This window comes from Podarcis muralis, chromosome 2, assembly GCF_964188315.1.
Source record: "Podarcis muralis chromosome 2, rPodMur119.hap1.1, whole genome shotgun sequence".
NCBI lineage: Eukaryota > Metazoa > Chordata > Lepidosauria > Squamata > Lacertidae > Podarcis > Podarcis muralis.
The window spans coordinates 95667025-95690970 of record NC_135656.1 but is presented as its reverse complement, the minus strand read 5'-3'; the positions used below and the strand labels follow the sequence as shown (position 1 = coordinate 95690970).

General features: G+C 40.6%; 1 protein-coding gene across 26 annotated transcripts in view; it reads right to left on the bottom strand.

Annotated features, from left to right (window-relative positions):
* Positions 1–23946, bottom strand: part of FOXP1 (forkhead box P1) — a 526973-nt gene that overhangs the window by 102654 nt on the left and 400373 nt on the right. For 23 of the 26 annotated variants that reach the window (XR_013392008.1, XM_028719402.2, XM_077925035.1 and 20 more), the window contains 2 exons: positions 12677–12814; positions 10315–10404 (listed from right to left, as the gene is read on the bottom strand). Coding sequence is in view for 25 of the 26 variants with exons in the window: in XM_028719402.2 (XP_028575235.2) it covers positions 10315–10404; positions 12677–12814 (228 nt within the window). In the remaining variant the exon portion in view is untranslated. The remainder of the gene's footprint in view (positions 1–10314; positions 10405–12676; positions 12815–23946) is intronic. The other 3 variants (XM_028719401.2, XM_077925040.1, XM_077925039.1) reach the window with 1 other exon arrangement.

Genomic DNA, 23946 nt, shown 5'->3' with positions numbered 1-23946 from the left:
ATAATCAGTTTCCAAGAAACCATTACATTCAGGGAGAGAAGGTACCTGATCTTGACATGTAAAGAGTGTCCAGTGGCCTGATGCCCAGAGGGAGGTTGCATTACAGTATCTAAATTTAGTCTACCAGAAAAACTTGGACTGGGTTTTTGGAAGACAGAGTCTATGTTCCATAGCACTGAATGGAACCCACAAAGGATACTTCTCACTTTTCTAGAAAACCATATTCTGATTTGTAGGCTTGCAGGGGGCAGGGCTGTATGTACCATATTCAGCCTCTCCCTTCTCTGATCAGTACAGTACCATTGCATCTTATGTGGGGGTTTGGTACCAAGGGTTCCTTGTATATGCAAAAACACGTATTACAATTATTAATAAAATACTAAGCAACACACTATGTATTGTTGCATGTATTTATGTGCTGATTACCTTAGGAAAATATAAGGGTATATTTGTATAATATTATACATAGAATAAAGCATAAAATGAAAGATGTGTTTGCATTTTTAGAGGAACTGGTAAAAACATAAACATGCTTCTCATGAAGATCAAGGCGCGAGATGGGTGTTGGGGGGGGGGGGGAATCTGTGCAGGTTAAGTTCAACACTGAGATTTGCAGAAAACTCCATCCCAAAATGAGGCTGCAGAAAACAGCCATTATCCCTCACTCTGATAGTATATTTCAATATAACCCAGTCATAAAGACATTAACGAAAGTTTGCTTTGCAAATTGGGTGGGGTGGGGATGACAAGCGTTTGTGTCTGGGTGTGGAGTAGAAGAACTGTGGATTTAGCATTGACGCTGAAAACACATCACAAGCTGAGCATGTGCACACACAGACACCTTGTTCCTTAATTCTAAGCGTTGTCTCTCCTGTTAAAAAAATAATTCTCCAGCTTGCTAAATTTTCAACACAAGCTGTAACCCGGCTTCTATCAAACAAACCATAGTTGGTGTTAACCACAGTTTGTCAGTTTGGGTGCCTCAACAGGCTGTGGTTAAGTGCAAATGGAAGCGAAAGCTCCTACGCTCTTCCTTGCGTCGGGTGGGGTGGCTCAATCTTGTCATGCTGAAGTTATGGTTTAGTTTGATGTCTGAAGAGTATTAAAGAGAAAGAGTAAACAATTCCTCTGGGCACACCCCATATAGTTCTTTGAATTCTGTCCAAAGTCTGACTGTATGACTTATAGATCATTCACGCAAAATCTGTATGGATTTTATCCTGACAAATAAATGCAACGATGAACATGTTAAAATAAAAATAAAGTCTGTGTGATTGACACCCTACTTCTTCCAGCTTTGTGCCAAACTGGCATGTACGTATGCCATGCGTGGCTTGGGAAGGTTCTTCACTGCTAAAGCAGACTGCACAGGAATGTCTGGTGTTATGTTTAAATTGGACAGGATTCTTCTATAGTGGGGCAGGCGGGGGGGGGGGGGGGGAGAGAATGCAACAATGGAATTGTATTCTTATATCTTTTTTACAAGATGCAGTTGATAGCTCACAACCTTGTTGACAGTGAAGTTCTTGTGAACTTTGGCGCTGAAAAGTCAAAGCACAGAAAGCAGCATTACGCCAACATATCATATACACTTAATTTTAATGAAAAATAACCCCACGCTATGCTCTATTTACTTATTAAAGAATTGTCTCAGCTATTAAGGCTCCAATTGGCTAATTTATTGCATTTTGCATAGTAGCTCTCTCTGTCATGCAATCAATCAATTCACAGTTCTCTCTCCTGTGTTATTCCACTTAATTTTTTTTTTTTAACTTCAATGCTTGGGGAGGAGGAGAATTATTCACACTCAGAAGACTAAGTTGCTATATTCCACTGGGATCTGAACCCTGAACCTCTGAGGTGTAAAAGAACATGTTGCTTTTTCACTGCTGCACCCAGAGAAGCTTTTAACTACTCTGTTTATCACTTCTGACATAAATAAATGAGAAAAAAATCAGACCTTTGAAGAAGAAAAACTTCATCTAATATTGTTAATTAGCCATGACAAACGATGAAATAACATTGTAAATCTTTCATAGAAACAGCCACTAGATTTTAATTACACACATTCATAATTTAGCAAACAACATCTTATTTGAATGCGTTTAATATGTACAGTACTCAAGGCTTCAGAGTCCTTAATTTTGTTTCACTTAAGGAAGCCTTTAGGTTCTGCTCATCTTGTATTTTATTTGCTTTGTTCTTCTAAAACCATAGAAAATGCCTTTGCAGTTTTGATAAATATCTTTTTATTTATTGTACAATGACACGAGGAAAACTTTGGTTCCGTAAAATATCAATGCATCGTGCCAATGTTTAGCTATTCCTTAAAGCCAGCCAAAAAAAAAAAAGTTAATGTAGATTTCCTCAGTAATTATCTGAGTGATAGAAAGATAATACAGCACACTAGAACAATAAATAGAAGGAAATTATCTAATATCCCTAATCTGTTAGGAATCATATCAAGGTGGAGGTCTGCAGAGCTTTTGTAGCTAACATTTGCAGAAAGTAAGTTAACCCTTGACAGAGAGAAACATATATAATCCATATGACAGCAGAACTGAGGGAGAGGGGGAAGGGGAAGGAAGGGGATGTGTGAAAAAACGCATGGCATTTGGAATAACTCCATTTGCCTTTAAGAGGTCTATCTGTGCACTTTGATTTTAAAACACCTCCCCTTAAAAACAAGCCATTGGTATAAATAGCTAAAAATTAGTTATAAGAACCATTCAGAAAGTATTAAAAAGGTGAGACAGTGATTTATTTTTATTTTCTTTTTTTTTTTGCATCTGATTCATTTGAACTCTCCCCCCCCCCCTTCTCCTTTATATACGTAGCCAAAATGAATAGAAATCACTCGAGAACCTAACTGTATTCCTAGGATTCCAAAGGAAAAACAGGAGCGAAGGTGAGTGGAGCTGGAAACCTTCCCTGCTCAACATGTACATTAATTCTATTGGGAGAAGGGAAAATAAACTCGGATTGAGAACCAGGTCACAAGTATGTTGATCAACCAGAGGGCTGACTGTCCCGCAACACGTTGTCAAACCTAGTCTAAGGGGGAAATGGCACAAATCTAGATTAATGGTGGAAACCACAAGCATGTAATGGGATAGAATCCTACAAGTTCAGTCCTTGTGGTAGATAAACTGCATTATTTTATTATGTTTGCAGTCTACAGGTAAGAAGCGTACCACAGATCAACCCTGAGTTGAAGCTGACAATGTGAATAATCTGGCTGACTGGCTGGAAGGAAGCGGGAGTGGGGCAGGGAGTGGGGGACAAAGGCACTTGAGCACAAGAATGGGCACACTTGAACATCTTCCACTGCCCTTGAACATCTGCAGATGGTTTAAAGCAGGCATCCCCTAACTCGGCCCTCCAGATGTTTTGGGTCTACAACTCCCATCATCCCTAACAGGACCAGTGGTCAGGGATGATGGGAATTGTCATCCCAAAACATCTGGAGGCCCGAATTTAGGGATGCCTGGTTTAAAGAAAGGAAGAATGAAGTTTCTGTGGACCATGGAGGAGCTGGGTATGGAGAATAGAAAATACAGTGGTACCTCTGGATACGCACACCTCTGGTTGTGTATCCTTCAGGACGTGAACGCGGCAAACCCGGAAGTATTTTTCCGGGTTTCAACACGCAGTCATGCACAGAAGCACTCTATGTGCCACGAGCATGTGCACAAGCGCTCTACCACGCCATGCGCATGCGCAGAAGTGGCACCTCCGGTTGAGAATTCCTCAGGATCTGACCGGAGCTCCAGAACAGATCCCGTGCGCAACTGGAGGTATCACTGTACCATCACCTTGCAGATTTCCCTGCTCCTCTCACAATCTATTGTATTTTTCTGTGTATAAGACTGGGTTTTTTCCCTTAAAAAATAATGTCAAAAATTATGGGGCGTCTTATACATGGGGCCATCTTCCCACATTTTCTTAAATCTGAGTCCCCCCAAATAGGGGGCGTCTTATATATTGAGGGCGTCTTATACACAGAAAAATACGGTATGGCCTTGCCCTGACGTTTCTGCTAATAACCTAGAAACACCCCTTGCCTGCTTGATTTTTCTATACGGACCTGGGAATGGGGAGCCTGTGGCCCACTGGATGCTGTTTGACTACAACTCCCATCACCACGGATCACTGGCAGTGCTGGCTGAGGCTGATGGAACTTGGAAGTTCAAAGTTGTATGGAGTACCTTAGGTTGCCTTGCCCTCATATAGGCTGACCAACTTACAGTGAAGTTGGATACATTCCGATGGTGGTGAAAATGCTTCCGATAACTATTTAAAGCATGCCACAGCAACTATACTAACAGAGTCATTGAAACTCCCCATACAACGCACTGTGGAGGTGGCCCTTCACTCAGCTCTGCTATAGAACATATGGATGGCCCACTGGCAGTTCTCCCGGCAGCAGAAAGCCCCAAATGGGGCACATTGAGGGTGGGGAAGGGGCGAGGTTGAGCCAACCTGGGATCCACAAAAGGTCTCACTGCTCGCAGTTGAGTTCACTGATGACAAGTAGTCGTCAAAATGATAGGAGCTATTTGTGTGTGTGTGTGCTTGTTAGTTGCTAAGGCCCATTTATCTGGGAGTAAACCCTATTGAATTAAATGAGACTTCCTTCTGAATAGACATCAACAGGACTGCACTCTAAGTGGCTTATTTTGCGGGGATTTGGGAAATATTGCCTTCCACATACTTCGTATCAGCAACCAATTTCAGGCCTATTACTCTACCCACTGAGAAAGTTAATTGATTTTCTGTCTGAAAAACCCAAATCTACAGCCAGAACAACAAACATGTAAATAAGCTGAAAAGTCGAGGGCATTTCAGTTTTAAACCAGCATGCCCCCAGATGATCCAACTGTTCCTGATTTTTCCTGAAGTTATTGGATTAATATAAATCACTAGGATAGTTAAACCAGTGTTTAATAATTTGTTCAGCACCTCAGATATTAATCCTTGTGAAAAATTCATACTGTAAAAAGGATGATTTAGTAGGAGAACACTCCCTGCTTTGGACATGTCAGGGACTTGCCACTTTATTGCAAGTTAATATTTTAAACCAGCTTTATTTATATAAGTTGACTGATGCCTGTTCTGTTGTCTTCGGCGCTATCCTCCAGGAAAAGCTCATGAAAGCTATTTCTCCATTTAAAAAGCCAGGATAAAAAAGTATACAAGCCCATTGTCCAAGAAAGAACTTAAAAGCGATGCACGTTGCCAAACTGTGCTCCCCACCCAGTTACCAAACACAGGATACAAGGCAGCTTGTTTACTTCTCACAATTGAATGCATACAAAAAAGGTCTCGGTGCAGTCCTGTTGTCAGGTCAGTAGTCAGTTGTTAAAATGCTGAAATATCCTGATAAAACTTGCATTTTTGATCCCCTCCCTAAAGCTGCTGTCAAAGGTCTGTTTTCCTTTCTTGGGTTACTCCCTACTGCCTAACATAAATTGTCATAACTACTGGAGGACAAACAGCCTTTTATCAAAACAATCTACTTAGCTCAACATGAATGCAAAAAAAGAGAAGAAAAGAAAAAAAGGTGGTTGGGTGGGTAGGTGGCAGGCGGGTGGGGGATGTTTCCCACCTTTATTTAGAAACATTTCCATCATCGTTTCCCCCAGGTCTATTTGATAGACTCAATGGGATGGTGCTTAATAAAATCAAAACACGAGAGAATAGGACCTGGGGAGTTAACAGGCTCGAGATCTGGCTGCAACAAATGGAAATGCTGCTATAAACATGCTCTCCACCCTGCCGGAAAACTCCCTTTAATTCTTACTTGCAAAAAGCCAGAGACTTTTAATTTTTAAAAAACACACTACCATATAGAATGTACTGGTTACAGGTCAAAGATCCCTTGCTTTCAGATCTGCTTGGATGCGACTGGGAGCTAACAACAAGGAAGAGTGCAGCACAACTGAGCCAAATTTAAAAATGGTTAAAAATGGTTAAGTCCATTAAGTCATGTGATTATTTAGTTCTGAACACATGCATTCACTCATGCCATATGCATGGGCACAGACAGACACATGGCTTACCATGTGCATATTAATTCCTCTTTCACTGAAGAAGATGGCGGTGAAAAACCATCAGAGATGGGTTTGTATTGCTTGAAGCACCCCTCACTTAAACCATCTGGTTATTAAAAGAAAAAGCGCCCCCCCCCCAGCAAACAGCAGCTAAAAGCAAGGGGTGTGTGCCCTTCGCTCTCCTTACATCAATCAATGTTGTAATACTAATTTTAAAATAGGAAGGAGATTTCTCTTATTGTAACTTTGGATACCACAATATCAGGCGTGTGACCACAGTAAATCAGTTGTGATGGATATTGAAATGCCATTACATTGTCCAACCCTCCATCCTGCCTTTTTAACACAGAAAGTATTTTTCCTTCTTCTCCAAGCCATCATCTTTGTGTCAGAGACGCTCTCCTGTCTGACAACAGCAATTTAGAAGAGTTAACTTTTATCGTTCATTCTGCTGTGTAACTTTCCCCTTCAAATTTCTTTATCTGCCCTCTGAGCTCATCTGAACTTTCATGTTCTCCCAGCATGCAGGCTTGCATTCAAAACTATGTCTAATAGACCAAATAAGAGGTTAATAAGAAGTGGCAACAGAAAGAAAAAAATACAATCCCTGGTAACTGATAAGAATGACAGTGGCAGCCCTTTATTGTTTGTCTTCAAATATAGAGTTAAAGATCTTTAAAAAACTAAAATTTGACGCCTTTGAAAAGAAAGAAGCACAAAATAACAACAGGGGGTTATTGCCTGGCAGCCACAGGGGAGAAGCTCCATAATTCTTATTCTCCCTTTTGAAGGTTGTTAGAAATCTGATTCAAAAAAGCAACAGCAGAAGGAGAAAGCCTCTTGAGGCTATAGCCATTTCCTGTGATCATGCATAATGTGCTTCAAAAGTGGGTTTTTACCAATTCTGTTGATCAATTGCACCTCCTTCATATTCCCTCTTTTTTTCCCTTCTTTTTTTTTTTTTTTTTTGCTGTGTTTACATCTGATGCGACTCAATGACAAGCACTGTCTGAGACTGTGAAACAGACCTGTCATGTTGATTTATGGGCGCATCAAACCACGACTTGTCCAAACTGAAGCTCGCAGTTCATTAATTAGAGAGTTGTGACTTTGAAGTCAGCTTTCAGACTGTGGTTTTTAACATTTGGCTTAATTTATATGCTCTTGAATGTGGATCTCTAAGGGAAAAACTGAAATTCCCTTCTTGTCTTTGAACTTCTTTTGACCGCACAATAATCATTTCTTTGTCCAGAGTGATGCCTGCATCCCAGAGTCATTAACGCGCATTGAACTGCCACTGATGAGTAAGCCCTACTGAATTAGAAAAACAGCCAGCAAAACAAAGCTGAGAGCATTCTGCACAGTGATATCTCACAATTACATGCCTTCCCTCCCTGTGCCATTTCCATTTTAATTACTGTTAGTCCTTTAGATTTACATTTTAGACATTTTTTAATCTGTTCCCTTTTTTATTATAGTGGCGCCCGTTAACGGGCTATAGTAAAGGTTCATGTCAGCGTTTCCCATTATAAACCCCCCCCCCTTATTTTCATAACGCGACTGTAAAAATTCACACTTGACTTAAAACTTGGTTTTCCACAATAGGGAGAGCGGGTTGATGGAGGCCAAGAAAGTGTGTGGACCAATCTGGTAATGTGTGCTTGCATAAATCACAACTACCATGCTGACACACAGCCAACTCAGGTGTGGGAGCATCGTGTAATACAGCACAACATTCTAGGCATCCCAACAGGCAATCATGCAGTGGGCAGGGGGTGGGACACCTTAATACCAACAGAGTTTCCACAATCCACCATGTATTTTCTAGATGGCAATTTATGGTCTTGAAGGAACACAAACCAAGGCAAAATTTATAAAATACAGCAGAATTTGCAAAGTTGCAAATTGTGAAAGGCATATGGCAGCATCAATTCAACTATCAGTAACAACTGATGTAGAAGGGAAGAGGACCCCACTGTATCCCATAAGTTTCACAATTTCATAAATGTACCAACAATTCAATTTTTCAGCTATCATTTCCAATCATAGATTTTGCTCATGTAATGTTCACTATATTTTTTGGTCCATGTTATGCATGGTATAATCCTCAACAGTCTTTTTCAGTGTGTGTGTGTGTGATATGTTTATTTTAACCAGGGTACTTTAGAGGGTAAACCTATTCCTCCCAGACCCAAGTTTCACCTCCATTAGCAAGCTACCCCAAAGCTCGGCTTGCGAGCTCCCTAAATCTGTAACTTCAGGGAACTGTTCCATGTCATCAGCTCCTTTGTCAAAGAACTTCTGCCTGGTTTGTCATGGGACCTATGTGCAGATGATTATGGAGCAGGATCTAGAACTGGCTTATATTACTGTTTCTCACATCATCCAAACAGTCCATAAGAGGGCCTTTGTCGTTGCCAGAAACTGGTACTCAGAGGCATGTTGCATCCTAGATCACATACAGAACAATAATCTGTGGGTGCACAGCTAGAGTGTGGTGCTGATAAAGCCAAGGTTGCAGGTTCAATCCCCATAAGAGACAGCAGCATATTCCTGCATTGCAGGGGGTCGAACTAGATCAGGCTTCCTCAACCTTGGCCCTCCAGATGTTTCTGGCCTACAACTCCCATGATCCTTAGCTAGCAGGACCAGTGGTTAGGGATGATGGGAATTGTTGTCTCAAAACATCTGGAGGGCCGAGGTTGAGGAAGCCTGGACTAGATGATCCTCAGGGTCCCTCCCCACTCTATGATTCTAGGTACAAGCTGTCATTCAGAAGCTTGACCTTCATTCCTCATCTTCTCACTGCGGAGCACCTGATGAACTTCAGAAGTGCCACAAAATACCCTGAAACATGGTTTGACAATCACAGTTTTATAGCCAAGCACAGCTGTTATGTTAAGGGGTAGAAGATAATGCATGCAACATCAGAGACTAGTTAAAGGTAAAGGTAAAGGTACCCCTGCCCGTAGAGACTAGTTAGAAGTGCTTAAATCCTAGTGAGTGAATGGGGCTTCAGAGCTTTGTGCTTCCATCTCCCATTATTTAAATGAGTCTTAAGGCTGCTTCACACCAGATGTTTTTTTCCCCCTACCCTGGAATTTGCTTTGGACATTCTGAACAAGGAAGGAAGGGGATAGAAAGAGTGGCAGTTCCTCTTCCTCCGCTTGTTTAAGAGAATCCTTCCAAGCAAGTCCACAAAATTTACCAGCCTGAAAAACAGATATACTAGCCTGAATGGAGCTGCCAGAAAAGACACAAAGAGCTCCACCCCCTCCTGTAGCGCTGGGTTGCATTTCTATACACTCGCCTGCATGAAATCCCTTGTGACTTTGGGCTTGCAAGGCTGGTGTTTAAATACAGGGCTGGTTTACAATATCCAAAGCAGAGTCCTGACATCTGACCCTGTGGGGACAGATATGCCATCTTTGTATCTGGGCCCAGATTCAAGAGTTCTGGTCAGGTGTAGTGAGGGCAAGCCCATGAACCTGCGCACAACTTTTTTGAGCCAACTTAAAAAAATCCGCAAAGCTACCCAGAGATTGGTCCCCAGTTCAGGAAAAGAAAAATGTCATGTGTGACGCATCCCCTCAGGATACCCCGTTCTATCTGGGTTGCAACCAATGGCCTCAATCCAAACAAAGTGTGCATGCAGTAATCAGGGCAGCACACACGTAGTGTAGTAAAAGGAGCTGGAATCCATCAATCAACTGTTTGGCAGCGAAGGGGAGACTGAATCCAGCCTCCAGCTCCTTCTTCTGAATAGCAAGATTTCAGCTTTGTTTACCAGTCTACATGTGCACCGTGTTAGCTGCTGGACTGGGGAATTATAAGCACAGAACCATTTTATGCATATTAATTCTCCATTCATCTAGAGAGATGCTGGGTCAGGGCAAATGTGTACACAACCTCGAAGACTCCAGCAAATACAGCACTAGAGATTTTCATTGTGCTACGTTTTGGAAACACAAGTTGTTAGTGCAATCTTTCAAGTAGTAACTTCCAGAAACATTTCCTTCTTCTGAAAAAAATTACAGCTATAATGTGCTGTTATAACATACCGTAGGAAGAAAATGGGAGGACCAAATTAAAGAAGCAGCAGCAAAGAGAATACATGTTCTTACGTCTAACCCTAAAATCTGGGACCCAGTGCATTCAGCTCAACTTCACAACCATTAGCAAGATAAATGATGGTTCTAAAGTTGCTATACTTTCTTTCGGGTTCTGTGGTTTGCAAGGGAAAAATGGGCTTTAGTTGTACCTCTTTAGGCTGTTTTCCGGCATGTTGTTGCTGTAAAAGTTGTAGCTGCAACTGTTCCTGTTGTTTCTTATAAAATTCTTGAAGCTGCTGCTACAAAGGAAAAGGGAGAGAGAGAGAGAGAGAGAGAGAGAGAGAGAGAGAAACAGAGAGGGAGGGGGAGAGAAAGAGACTGTTAAGTAAAACAAAGTAGGAGAGCCAATTCAGGATCCCCTTTTGGTGTAACACACAAACTGCGATTTGAAAAATAGCATCCTTTTATCTGTAACAGTCTGACCTTTAGTTTGAAACTCGACAATAAATTCAGTGCACACTGACTATTCTTGGCATTATCGTTTGAAAAGTAATCTCCAAAATGAACTGATGAAAAACATACCATTTTCTACACAAACTAATTAAAATAAGGCAAGGAATGACCTTTGGTTGGAACAACAAAGCCAAAATGCCCTTGCTGGGAGAGCCTGGTGAATCTTTATTTAGAAGCAATACATGCTTTCTAAATCATCATTGCATTGTACTGTACTAAGCGTTGTTTGGTACAGGCACAGGCTCCCTGCTTCCACCCACCTTGCCCAATCTCCCAGATAGATAGCTTTTTTGAAAGTTCCATTCAATGAATGAGTGAGAGAGAGAGAGAGTGAGAGTGAATGACTAAGGCACAGCGCACAAGGTCAACTTGCAATGGACTTTGGCATTGCTGCACCATTAATGAATTAACCCTGCATAGCTCACTGAGATATGTAAACCTCAAAGTCATTTTTGCATTTCCACTAACCCACAGAGAGAGAACGATATTAATTCATGGCATACGGCGTTCCGTGTGCTGCGCTGGCTCGCCAGATGCAGCTTGTCACGCTGGCCACGTGACCCGGAAGTGTCTTCGGACAGCGCTGGCTCCCGGCCTCTTGAGTGAGATGGGCGCACAACCCCAGAGTCTGGCAAGACTGGCCCGTACGGGCAGGGGTACCTTTATCTTTTTACATCAAAAGTCTAACACGCGTTTCCATGACATGCAAGGGTTTGTACACACTTCACTGTTGCCTTCTTAAATGATGTGCCTAGACGTAATTGTTTTGTTTACCACCACATATGTGAAAGCCAATGCGTGAGCCACGGCTAGATGTAACCCACTAAAGGGAGATATGACCACAAGTGATATGACCACTAATATAGTAAAAGCGGACAGGCAGCAATTGCACTGAGGTTATAAAAAAATTATCCCAGGGTATAATCTATTAAATCTTAAAAGTTCCTGCATTGCAGGGGGTTGGACTAGATGACCCTCATGGTCCCTTCCAACTCCACAATTCTCTGATTCTATGAGTCGGTTAGGCTGACACACCAAATAAGCTTTGCAGCGGAGTGGAGTTTTGAACCCAGGTCTCCCATAACTGCATTCTATTCTCTTAACAACTGGCTCCCTAAATGCTCCACCTGCTAGTTGTTTTTCCAGTGTGTTTCCTTATATGCTCTGTAAGCTGGGGGGAAAAAGTACTTTGACCTCTTGTTTATTCTAACTAGTTATGGCGCAGGTTCTTTTTGGTAGATGTAGGTGAAAAGCAACCATTATAATATATTTGAAAACTTGGAAAAATCTGGTGAAAAATCTACATCCCATTCTGAAAGGCTTTGGAATCTTTAGTCCCCGGTACTGTATTTTTGAGAATGCAGTGAAGAGAGGGATATATGCTCAGTCATCATCTAAAGCTGCAACTATTATGTAGCATTCATGTGCCAAAGTATGAAGAGAGTTACAGCTGGTATAGGGGCTACAACAGATGTATTGTCCTTATAAGAACACGTTTGTGTGTGTGTCTGTGTGTAGATTCAGGTAGGTAGCTGTGTTGCTCTGACGCAGTCGAAATATATAGTCATACTTAGCGTTGCGTTAGGTTCATGTTGCATCTTTTCGGCTTGCGAATGCGGCAAACCCACAAGTGTCTACTTCTGGGTTTCGCTGTGTGTGCAGAAGCGTTCTGCACGCTTTGCACATGCGCAGAAGCGCTCTATCGCACTCCATGCTTGCTCAGAAGCGCCACTCTAGTTGTGGACTTTTTGGGGGTGCGAACGGCACTCCGGAACGGATCGTGTCCGCAATTAGAGTTACCACTGTATTAAAAAATTGTCCAGTAGCACCTTAGAGACCAACTAATTTTGTTCTCGCATAAGCTTTTGTGTGTGTGTGTGTGTGTGTGTGTGTGTGTGTGTGTGTGTGTAGTCTATGCCTGCCTGTCTACCCAATTCACATAGGATGTTTGTCTGCTGTGGAGGAAAAAATCATGACTTCAAAATCAGCTCAAAGAGGCTAGTCCTTCAATAGCAGTGTTGGTGAGCTGAACGGCTGCAAAGGAAACAAACTGTTTACCTGCTGAAGCATGAGTGCCTGCTGCTGCTGGAGCAGGACCTGAAGTTGCTGCGGAGTTAGCACTTGCTGCTGGAGGATCTGCTGCATTTGCTGAGGAGTGATAACTTGAGGTGTCATCATAGCCACTGACACAGGAACCTAAGAATTAGGAAAGTGTAAACAAACAAGCAACTCAATATGTTGTTCATCATGGTTGTGGTTGTTGTTTTTCAAGATAATAAGCACTTCTCTTTCCACTTCAAACATTCAAGATCATTCCTCTGGTTCACTTAAGTGACCCATCTTTTACTTCCCAACACCTTGGTTATAATTTAATCCTGACTTGTTTAGTTCACAGAAATAATAATAATAAAGCATTAACTAATTACACCTTCTAGGTATGTTTCTCTGCCCCCCCCCCACCCCATGCGTTATTTTGCAATGGAATAATTTCCGAGAAACCTGAACTATTCATTTGTGTACCTTCTAGAGGCAGCCATCAATTCTAACAAATTTTTGCATTAATTAATAAGTAAGACCCTTCAAAAGCAACCACTGGGGAGCCTGAACTTAATGATTTGAAGCAAATGAACGCCATCTCGGCAATATCAAAAACCGCACCTTGTTCCCAAGCAATTTTAGCAGTGGAGTTCCTACAGTGATGTCTCTACCATTCCATATTCACCCAGCATACAGATGGCTTCAATTCTTTCGTATTATGTGAGATACCATTAAAAGCCGCTTTCCATGACATTTCAGTGACAAACAGCTACAGTGATGAACTTGATAGCATTTCATATTTGCAACTGTTAACACGTTTCTGCACGGGCATCTTTGCAAGGAACCTGTACACTGTATCTGAAAGGATGATGTCTTGTTCAGATAAAACACTGACATTAAAATGACAGGCTGTCTTGGCCAAGGTTACACAAATTGTATTCAAGCGGATACCTAATGACAATGCTTTGAATTCTGCAAGCTTTCTAGAATGTAATTTAGCTATTCAAAATAATCACTGCACTTGTGTTTAATTTGCAGACTACATGAGAACCATTTTGTCAGTTCCGGTAATGCAACAAGACTATTTCGCTAGAAATCTCACCAGAAAAAAAAAGAGAGCGAGCAAGCAAGAGAGAGAAAGATGGGGGGAAGATACAGAACTCACATGACTTTGAATAGTAATATTTAAGCACCTTACTTTTCTTTAGTTTCAGCTGAAACACATGACAGCAGAAAACTAAAAGCGGTAAAGGATATAGTTTGTTAAAAAGGATCTGCTGTCATCTCATGTATTACAATAAAAGGTAATAACATGTTTTGAACATTTTTATGCACCACGCTTTAAAAAATCAGTAGACAATAGCTGATCCGGAGATAAAAGGATTTTTAAAAAAAAAAATCAGGGGAGTAGTAAGCAAGAAAGAGACGCAGTATTAATTTTATGTAACATAATGTCTTAATATGCAGTTTATCTTGACTTTTTCACATGATTTGTCCTGTCATTTGCATAGCAAATTCTCATTCCTAATTTCACAGTCATTATGCACTGATGTCCTGATTTCTCAGCACCACTAATTTTGATGAACTAAAAATGGTTCCTGAAGGTCAGATTCATGTATAGTGAACACCCTCCGGTGTTGTTGTGTAGGTTTACACAAGTGTCAGAGACGGTTCTTGTTTGCAAGAGCCAAAAGAAACTTACACACCTTTTGACACTTCTATTTACGTTCACACTGGAAATCCACACCACAGCAGCATTACCATTCTGAATTTGCACTGTGCTGCGTGTCAGGATAACCCAAAGCAATTGAGAACCCAGTTCAAGACACAGCAGCTCCCTCAGAGCACTGATATGCCTAAAGATCTGAACAAGCATAGCGTAATAAGAGTTACTTGAATTTATCTGTGAGGCAAGCCTTAGTGAATACTAGACCAACGGTTGGGTCCTTCCGCTCTACAGCCTTCTCAATTGTTATCTGCATTGTGCTTGCATTACCAAAGTAATATACGCCAGCTTGCAGATAAACCTACAAAATTTACTAACTTGCAGAAGTGGTTACTAGCCTGTGGAGGGCTAGCAGGGGTGGGGGGTGAGGAGGAAGAGCTTTAACCCTCCTGCAACAGCTCACTGCATTCCATGATGCACATCAAAGAGCATTTTCCCCCACCTCTAGCAGCTGGTTTGGTTTCAATGCTGAGCACAGAGGAGCTCTATTCTGCCAGCCTGCTCACTCGCCTGCATGGAATCCCTCGTCGTCTATGGCGACCAGGCTAGTGCCTTAATACAAGAGTGTGCCTTCCCATGAGTTCACGTGTGGCACTGCCTTACAGAAGTATAGCTGGAACTTATATTGGCGACAGCATAGTTCCCTGGGAAGTTAATTCCAGACTCCCACAGGCACAGCCCTCTCACGGAAGGGTAAACACCAGTAGCAAATCCTGAAAGGCAAACACTAGTTTACCCTTGGGATCCCTTCCAACTCCACAGTTCTATGAAAAATGCAGTATCAGCGTGGAAGAATCGTATGTAATTTTGCCCCAAAGCAGTAAAACAATGCTGTACTGTGATAATACCTATAAGCCATGATCTGCCTTCATCAAATCGTAGAATTGTAGAGTTGTGGGTCCCTTCCAATATGTAGGAATCTTCCAATATTCCCTATAATGCAGGAATCTTTTGCCCAACATGGAGCTTGAACCCACAACCCTGAGATTTAGAGTATCAAGCTGAGAGCTGGTGGAACATGGGGGCTAAAAAACTAAGCTGTGAACAATGAACGCCCCAATTTGTATTTCATGCCTGCCATGAACTGGAGTGCGGCTGGACACCATCAGGCACCTGTTGGGAGCTGCACATACAGCCCCCAGAGCCTCCTGGCCCTCCTTATCCACCACAGGGCTGGCCTTGCCATGCAGCAGAGTGAAGCAGTTCACATCAGGTGGCACCATGATCAGGTGGATAGATGAACATAGGAACTGGCCCAAGTTTGGGGGAGGTATGGGGAGAGGCAGGCTGCCATTTGGGTTTGGGTTCAGGCAGCTAGAAATTGGCACTCCTTCTCCTTTCTCGTCTCCATCTCCTTTTGGGCAGCGGTGCAGAAGGACAAGGGAAGAGAACAGGAAGGAAGTGCCTATATTGATAGTCACAAGGAGGCGGTCCCACTTTTGGAGGAAGGGTGTTGAGAGTATTTGGCCCAAGGGTACCTCGAAATCTGGAGACTGGACACTGTCCTTAACTCTAGCCTTCCTCTACTCTCTCCCGGGAAACCTTTTTCTTCAATAGCTGTTTTTAGCCAAAACCACATTTTTTACCTTCAACAATTTCATCTACTGTACTGAATGCCAAACATGGATCAACATTTATTATACAGAATTAACCGGGAAAGCTTCAACCCAAATCTTGCTTCAAGAACTCGAGACAGTAGCATAGATAAAGTTTTAAATAAATGTGTACAAATGGAGCAGAAACTATTGTGGTGTGTGTGGGCAACAGCCAAAGATTTATGGATAGCTATTCTGCTTCTCAACTTCGAATGTCCTGTCCAACTTCTTCATGTAACTAGTCCCTAGTAATACTAGGCTTTAAAGGGCTGCTGTAGCAGGGATAGGCTATTATAGCCCACACTTTATTACCCATTACTACCGAGGTCATTAGCAGCAAGAGTGATTGTACCGGTCTTAACCTATTGATCATTGTAACTACTATCATTTAATCCTGTGTTGAATGTCTGGAAAGCTGCTAAAGGCACACAAGAGAGAGTGCTCTAGCACTGAGAAATATAGTCAAAGCTTGGAAATTACACTTTGATTCATAAAAACTAGCCAGTGGTTTAAATCAATAGTATTTAAAACAGTCATGTAAGTTCTTAACTACAGTCTCTAATATTTATTGGTCCCTGTTTGAGTGTATTCCGTCAAAACTGTACTTATTTTAGAGACTATGCAGTATACCACACATTACATCAGAGTGAAATAAGAAACCTCTGTCTGCTCTTGATGTTAACGTGACGGGACTTCAGTCCCAGGTGGCTGAAATTTGAAGATACCTTTTGCAAATGGCAAATGCTTAGAAAACATCCTAATTTAAATAAGGCCCACTTTAAAAGAAAGGAAGAATGAGATCTCATCACTTGACAACACCGCTGAAAGGCACCGATCCACAAGCTATTTACTGATCAAACATTTCTTTACTATGAGTACTCTGGAATAAACTAATGGTGATGTACATTAAACTGAGTGTGTTTTATGCCTTTTATCAATCATAAAGTGCACTTTCACAGAAAAAAGCCAAATGAGTGCAATAGATTTAGCTTACTTCTTCAGGGAGGTGGAAATATAAATAGGAGCTAAGACACAGCCAAGTGGATGTTCGGATTGCAACCATGTACACATTTACTTGGGAGAAAGTGTCAATGGAACTTACTTCAAATAAATCTTGCACCATTAGTGTGCTAGCTTTGCCCTAGAATACCGCCCTCAATTCATTGCCCTATTTAATGACTTTGGTTTATTTAGCAAACTACATGCAACCCTGTTGACAGATACTCACAGGGTGTGGTCAGGTACCCAGCTGCATTTAGAGTTGGCAGTGAATGAAAAATACAGCTGCTGCTCAGCTATTATAATTCTACTAGTATAGACCTGCTGACATTCTAATACCATCAACAGCAAATATGCCTTTAAATAAACTAGTTGGATCCAGGTTTATTTTCCCAATCCATGCCTGCATGTTTCTTGAGATCTCCATCCACTATATTTGCCCACTTCACTTCCCCCCTGAAAATATTCCATTGCTGTAGCCTTAAATTTAGCCCGAGTTCATCTTCAGGATAACAATTGTAAGACTACTAGTGATGTGGCACTTTCCCACTGACAAATGTAAATGAACCATCATCTAAAATTTCACCTCTTCAATTAGACTGAATGCTAAATAAAGGGTTTTTGCCAGTTCAAATTTCCATAAACATAAACACATCAATTACCATTTTATTTTTCTTCAATTTAAAGAACAAATCGTCATCACTCCCTGACTTTAAAAAGAAAATATTTTTCAAGTTTCATGATTTATCCTAAAATCCTATAACAATGCACAATTAATCTTGCAAAAATAAAGTAAGAAATGTGTTTCAAATGGCATCTTGATTTCTTGACTGAATGAGAATTGACTTTCGTGAAATGTATGTAAAATAAGCCACTGTGTGTGACCAATAAAAGAAAAATTCAACTGTACCAACTTTGCAAGGGCAGTGTTTACAGAATTAAGGTTACCCTCTACTAATACATATGCAGGTTTGTAATTATTACAATTAGTGTGAATGAAGCATTCAGAATGATGCTCAAAACATTTTGTTGCAGTACTGTGTAGGTTTTCACTAAATCACATTACCCGTATCTCACCCAGGATAGAACATTTCTGACACAATATTTCAGGTCTTCGAAACAAAAACAATTAAAAAGAAAAAAAGAAACTTGAGAGTGCTGGAACCATTCATGTGGAAACCATGATTCTGTTTCACTATGCAAAAGAGAATTTCACTTTTAAGACTTCCCTGTTTTCGCCCATAACACTGTACAGAACATTACGACAGGTACTGTTTATTATATTAATGTAAAACCAGCTAAGTAGTCAGTCATTAGCATAACTGTTCTCTCCTCAACAATACAACCTCCTATTAAAAAGGGGGAGAGAAAAGAGGAGAGAGAGAAAGAAGCTCTTTACAATTCAATTAGCATTTTATTTTTTATCATTTTGTTTATTGCATTTCACCAAGAGTAGGAGTTTGACCAGACATACACAATTGAGCATAATAGATTTGCCTGACTTGGTAAATAATTTCGGGCTTCCCACCACGTTAACCCTTCTTTACCAACTGCAAGACAGACAGAAAGGAAGAAAGAAACATGAAGATTTAGTATTTGTTTAAAATATGAAACCTTGGTGCAACCTGATCCTACCTGCCAATTCTCATGCATACCAAGCCCCCTACTAATTGCCGAAGCTATAATACATACTCATTTAATTTGCATACAAATATAAAGTTTGCATAAATTAAGTATCTTCTACTTTAACAGGAGTGCTACAGTGGAATCTATCAAGCAAAGCTACCCTTAGTTTAGGCGGGGGGGGGGGGGGGGAGAAGGAGTAGCGGAAGGAAAAGGACCATTAAACATTTGCTATTTCTCAAACCTAACCTGCTTAATAAGGACATACTACACATTACTAAAACTAATTGTGTGTGTGCACGCAAATGCTCAAATTGCTCTGTTTCTTGCCAGTTTAGCTTTTAAAGAAAAACCCCAATGAGATCAATATTGATTTATAAATTCTTAAGCCTATCTACATGCAGTCAAGAAGATACAACACCTTGCCTGTTATTTTCTAAAACATTTGTACATTGTGAGATTTTAATAATACAAGGCTGAGAACGTCGTTACGGAGAAATTTAAGCACATTTTTTTTCTGCAGCAGGTATTGGAAAGTGCAAAATCAGCACCACCAGAATCATTTGCAGCACTAGCCTGTGGCTTTGCTTTCTGCTGCTTTTCTTTTAAGAGTTAAAAATGTGGTTCTGTCTTTTCTTCTGGGTTTGGGGAGTGGATGGGTTGGGGGAAGGGGGTATACGTGCAATGTGTACCGACTAATGTAATATTAATAAGCAATTAAAATATCGCAAACTTACTGAGCCAGTTTACTCTTAATCAGACACAAAGAAAGCAGTCAGATTATGACAAGATATATTCAGATTCTTGTTCTGCTAAACACTCATCTAGAGGGTGTCACTTTATTCAGAACTGCAGCCTTTACAATACTTGTAAAAGTTTATTTGCTTAAGTGTGCTGTATTTCACACCTATCACAGGTGCCCTCATTTGTGCATCAGAATCTAATTTACACTGGCTGTGCTGATCTGTAATGAGAAAACATCAGATGCTCCTTTTACAATCTTGCTATTCGCTGCTTTACTTCTAATGAAGACACGTTCCAACCAGCAAGCTCTCTGCATGTTAAAGGTCAAAACACTTTTTTAAAAAGATGCTTCGCAAAATGAAAGCAAACGGGGAAAACCCTAGAAGAAATCCTTCACATAAAGGGGTGTGACAATTAAGAGTAATTGTGCAAAATAAAAAGGCTACCTTTCCTAAAAACGTGTGAAAAATTAAGCTGCCACTACTGATACAGGTTATATTGGGGGGGGGATCAAATTTTAATGTATTCTCCCCTGTGTCATCTTGTTTTGTCAAGACATCAAATAGAATTGGAAAGTACAAAATAACAAGCCCTTGAGAAATCACAGAAGCCGACCTTTTTGATGTTGTTGGTTTACCTTGTTCTCAGTTATTTGAACAATGATGTTTTAGATTTAAGGGCAAGATAGAGAGCTTAAAAATTAGAACATACTATCAGCTATTGTTGTTTGGATGTCCTTAAGTTTTTCCTTTAGAAAAGGTAATATAACATCTTACCAAACCACTGAAAGGATCTCCACCTCAAAAACCTGCACAGAATAATTAGCAATAATGGATGCTTGTTCAACGTTCATTCAAATTTCTCCCTCACCCCATCAAACACAATACGGACAAGAGGAAACTGCACTGGAAAGGTTAACAAAAACAGGCTACAGTACTTCATATAACTACTTGATTCTATTTTATAAAAAAACAGACACATCAGGCAGCTTTACAGATAATGAGTACGTTACCCCCCTCCCATCCTTCCTCTGCTCCTCAACTCTTGAAAACAAATAAATAAACCTAGGGCCAAAAAGGGGGGGGGGAGGGGGGACACCTTATAAAAATAAAGGGCATTTCAAATGAATCCTAAGTTTCACAGCAAAGCTAATTTCCAGCAACACAGCCCTGCTTTCAGTAAAACAAACAAACTGCTTACAGCCCGCCAAGCTTCTCACCAAACACTATCAAGTTGAGACTGCGGGTGTCAGAACTTTCCCACAATCGAGCCACGCAGGTGTGGATGGGGGTGGGCAGGCTGGGATCCCACTCTTTATCTCTTTATTTTCCCAAGCACAGTGGTGGGGGGTGAGAGAACAGATCACAATGCTTACCTATCAAGTAATAAACATTTCCTCGAAGAAAAACTAAGGTGTCTCTGTCAGCTAAAAAAAAAAAGCTGTTGACATTGTGCCTCTCTTCCTCTGCCTCTTCACTCTATAAACTTTTAAGTTCAGCAAGACTTTCTTACCTCTGAACCGGACTAAGACTTCGCAAGCCTCTTCCCCAAAGTATCAGCCTGCTGCACTGTAAACAGCTACCCATTTATACTTCCAGCACATTAAAAAGAACCAGAAATATAATGGGAAGAAACATGGGGTTTTCCCTATGTATTTCTAGGTAGCAGCAACTCCCAAAAGCAGACTGCTCAAGAAGGTAAGTAAATTATTGCATTAACACATTTACTATGTGTCTGTAACATACCAATTTTGTCTGCAATATATAATCAATAGCCTTCACTGTCAACATAGACACACACGTTATCTATTTTGTTTTATTTGTGAACATACCTGAGGAAGCACCGCTGTGTATATGACCATCTGCAATAATAACAACAAAAGAAAACAAAACCTGGCCACTTTTCAGCAACTGTCTATTAAAACTGAATAATGGTGATGCTACCCATTTCTATAAGGCTGCTTAATAATTTTCAGGAAGCCCTGAATTTCAGTGAGGAACAGAGACGACGTACATAGGTGTGATGGTGTACTAATTTAACTGTCCTGGCACAGATCATCTAAAATTTCCCTCTTAAGATGTTCTGATTTTGAAAAACTGCAGGCAGAGTTCGCATCATGCTATCAGGCAGACAACTGTGTGAAAAGCTATAGAAAGTTATGATCTCATGTCGGTTTCATTGCATCACTCCGATGCTATTGGGCATGGCATCTCCTAATTCTCCTTATGTTACGGGGGGGGTGTGAGAGAGAGGGAAGGGGGTAGGGTAGGGGGACTGGGATTAAAAAGCAATGTGTATTGTAAAAAATAACCAAAACTAACAAATGGCGAACAAAACCTCAGAGAGAGAGAATAACTCCCTATCATAAGCTTTCTGATGATTTATGGTTTACTAACTCAGCAAGGTTACGCAACACTGCATGCCTTTTTAGATGCATTATTTGAGCCAGTTGAGATTTAATTAAGATCATAGCCTCCAAAATCCCTGTCAAATGAAAAATTCACAGAAGACAATGCACTATATATCCTCATGCAGATAGTCTCCTCTCCACGACTCTGGAATAACATAAGTTAATCCTTGTTTCTATGGTGGCAGACAAAAGTTGACTAATTTTGTTTTCTTTTGACGCTTGTGTTGTTTTCTGGTTTGTGTCATGAGATCATTCCTTAGTAATGGGGCAGAAGGGGGTGGGGGCAGTGAGAGTGAAAGAATGAGAGGGCAGTGGGAATTTGCAGAAATGTGTCCCAATACAGCAGGAGATATATCTTGACTTTCTCGCAGCTCTGCTGTGATGTCATCATGTTTTCACTTAATTAACCCCTGATGGTACAGGCAGCATTTTATGGTACAAGTCCATTTCTGACAGTGTGCTGGCAATGGGCATATATATATAGGCAATTAACTATGTTGTATCGCCAAATAAAAATCAACAAGAAAAATATCTGAAAGGTTAAATCAGCCAGCAGCCTTTATTTCATTATTTTTTTACTAAAAGCATTGATAGCACCCATCCCTTCACTGGAAGGTCTGAGGGATGGAAATAGACAACCAACAAAATGAAGTTAACAATATAAACTAATGCAATAGTTTAGAGCAAAACAAAACAAAACACAGTAAAAAAGAAAGAAAAAGAAATCCAGAATAAAATCGCAGATCCGTAAAAGCCAGTGGCAATCTCCTAATTTCAAACTTTCTAACCTGGGGCCCCTTCCCCAAGGCATGTCTCAATTTTATATGTTGAGAAGCACACCATGCTAAATGAGGTTCAAACCCCCTGATTAAAAGCATCACCTTTTTTTTCACTGGGATGCATTTTTATCCCTAATAAGGTTTATCTGTGCAACGAATGCAGGCCTGGAATTTTTAAAGTGTTATTTTTAAATGGAGGCTCACAGGCAAAGAGTTTACCTCTTGAAGGCATATATTTCTATTTGCATTATCTTAATATCTTTTTGCTTATCTGAGGGTTTAAAAATGACAGGTGCTAGCAGTCTTTTGTTTGACAGGCCCCTACACAAATAACTGTCTTGCCTGAAAGGGCTAATGCACTACTAATGAACAATAAATCAGCTTTGATTATAAAGTGTCAGGCCAATCAGTTTTCAGTTCAGCTCTATCGCATCCTAGGCCAAATCAGCTATACTGTTTGGACAGGGTTTGTTTTCAGATTTACATCCTTATCAATGCAATTTTGGAGAGGACCGGGAAGGCAGTATGATTATTTAAAGCTGCCTAAAACAGAATGTTTATCTGTTTCTTGAAGGGAAGCTACAGTAGTAGAAGAGCAGCATTGCTTCAAGAACAAATATCCCACATTGCTACAAGGATAAAAATATATCACAAAGCGCTCATACGTTTAAGCCACCCATCTATACATTTATCTGCTCAGTGTATAGATATATTTTCTGTTCAATCTGAACTCGAAGTGGGCAAGAAACGTAAGTATTTACATTAAATCTACTTAGAACCGGATCGTGAATAGCCCATATCACTAATCCTGCTGGAGCTGTTACATAAGCTTACAAGGCACTTATGTGCATGCATTTATGTTTGTATCTTGCTATCTAAACACAGATTCTTTTTAGAGGTTTCAAAGATTTAGACCCACCATATATATATGTGTGTTGTTTCCATGTTTCCTACAAATACAGCAATTTATGCCACTTTACCTAATAATTATACATCAACAGCCCTTTAACTTTTTTTCTGAAACTAATCTTATTCATTTAGAACAAAGAATATTTCCTGCTCATGAAGCTTGCCTTCACTATTTTTTTAAAATGCAGCATCTTCAGAACACTGCTATCTATTTCTAAAACAGCGCTTTACATTTAAATCCACACTTTCTGCAAACTTTCCACAAACAAATGCCTATTTGACCTATTCAGCTCCTCTCCTCTCTCAACTATGTCAGGTATGAAAGAGTTAATCTCAAAGAGGAAGCATGTATGTGCACTTTGCTCTAAACTAACCACCCACTTCCTAACAGTTCCCTCCTCCCTACTACCACCACCCCTTAGAAAAATAATCTCATTTTGCAGAAAAATTCAGTACAGCAGGACTGACACTTAGCTTAGTTACAGTTAGATCCAGTTACACTTATT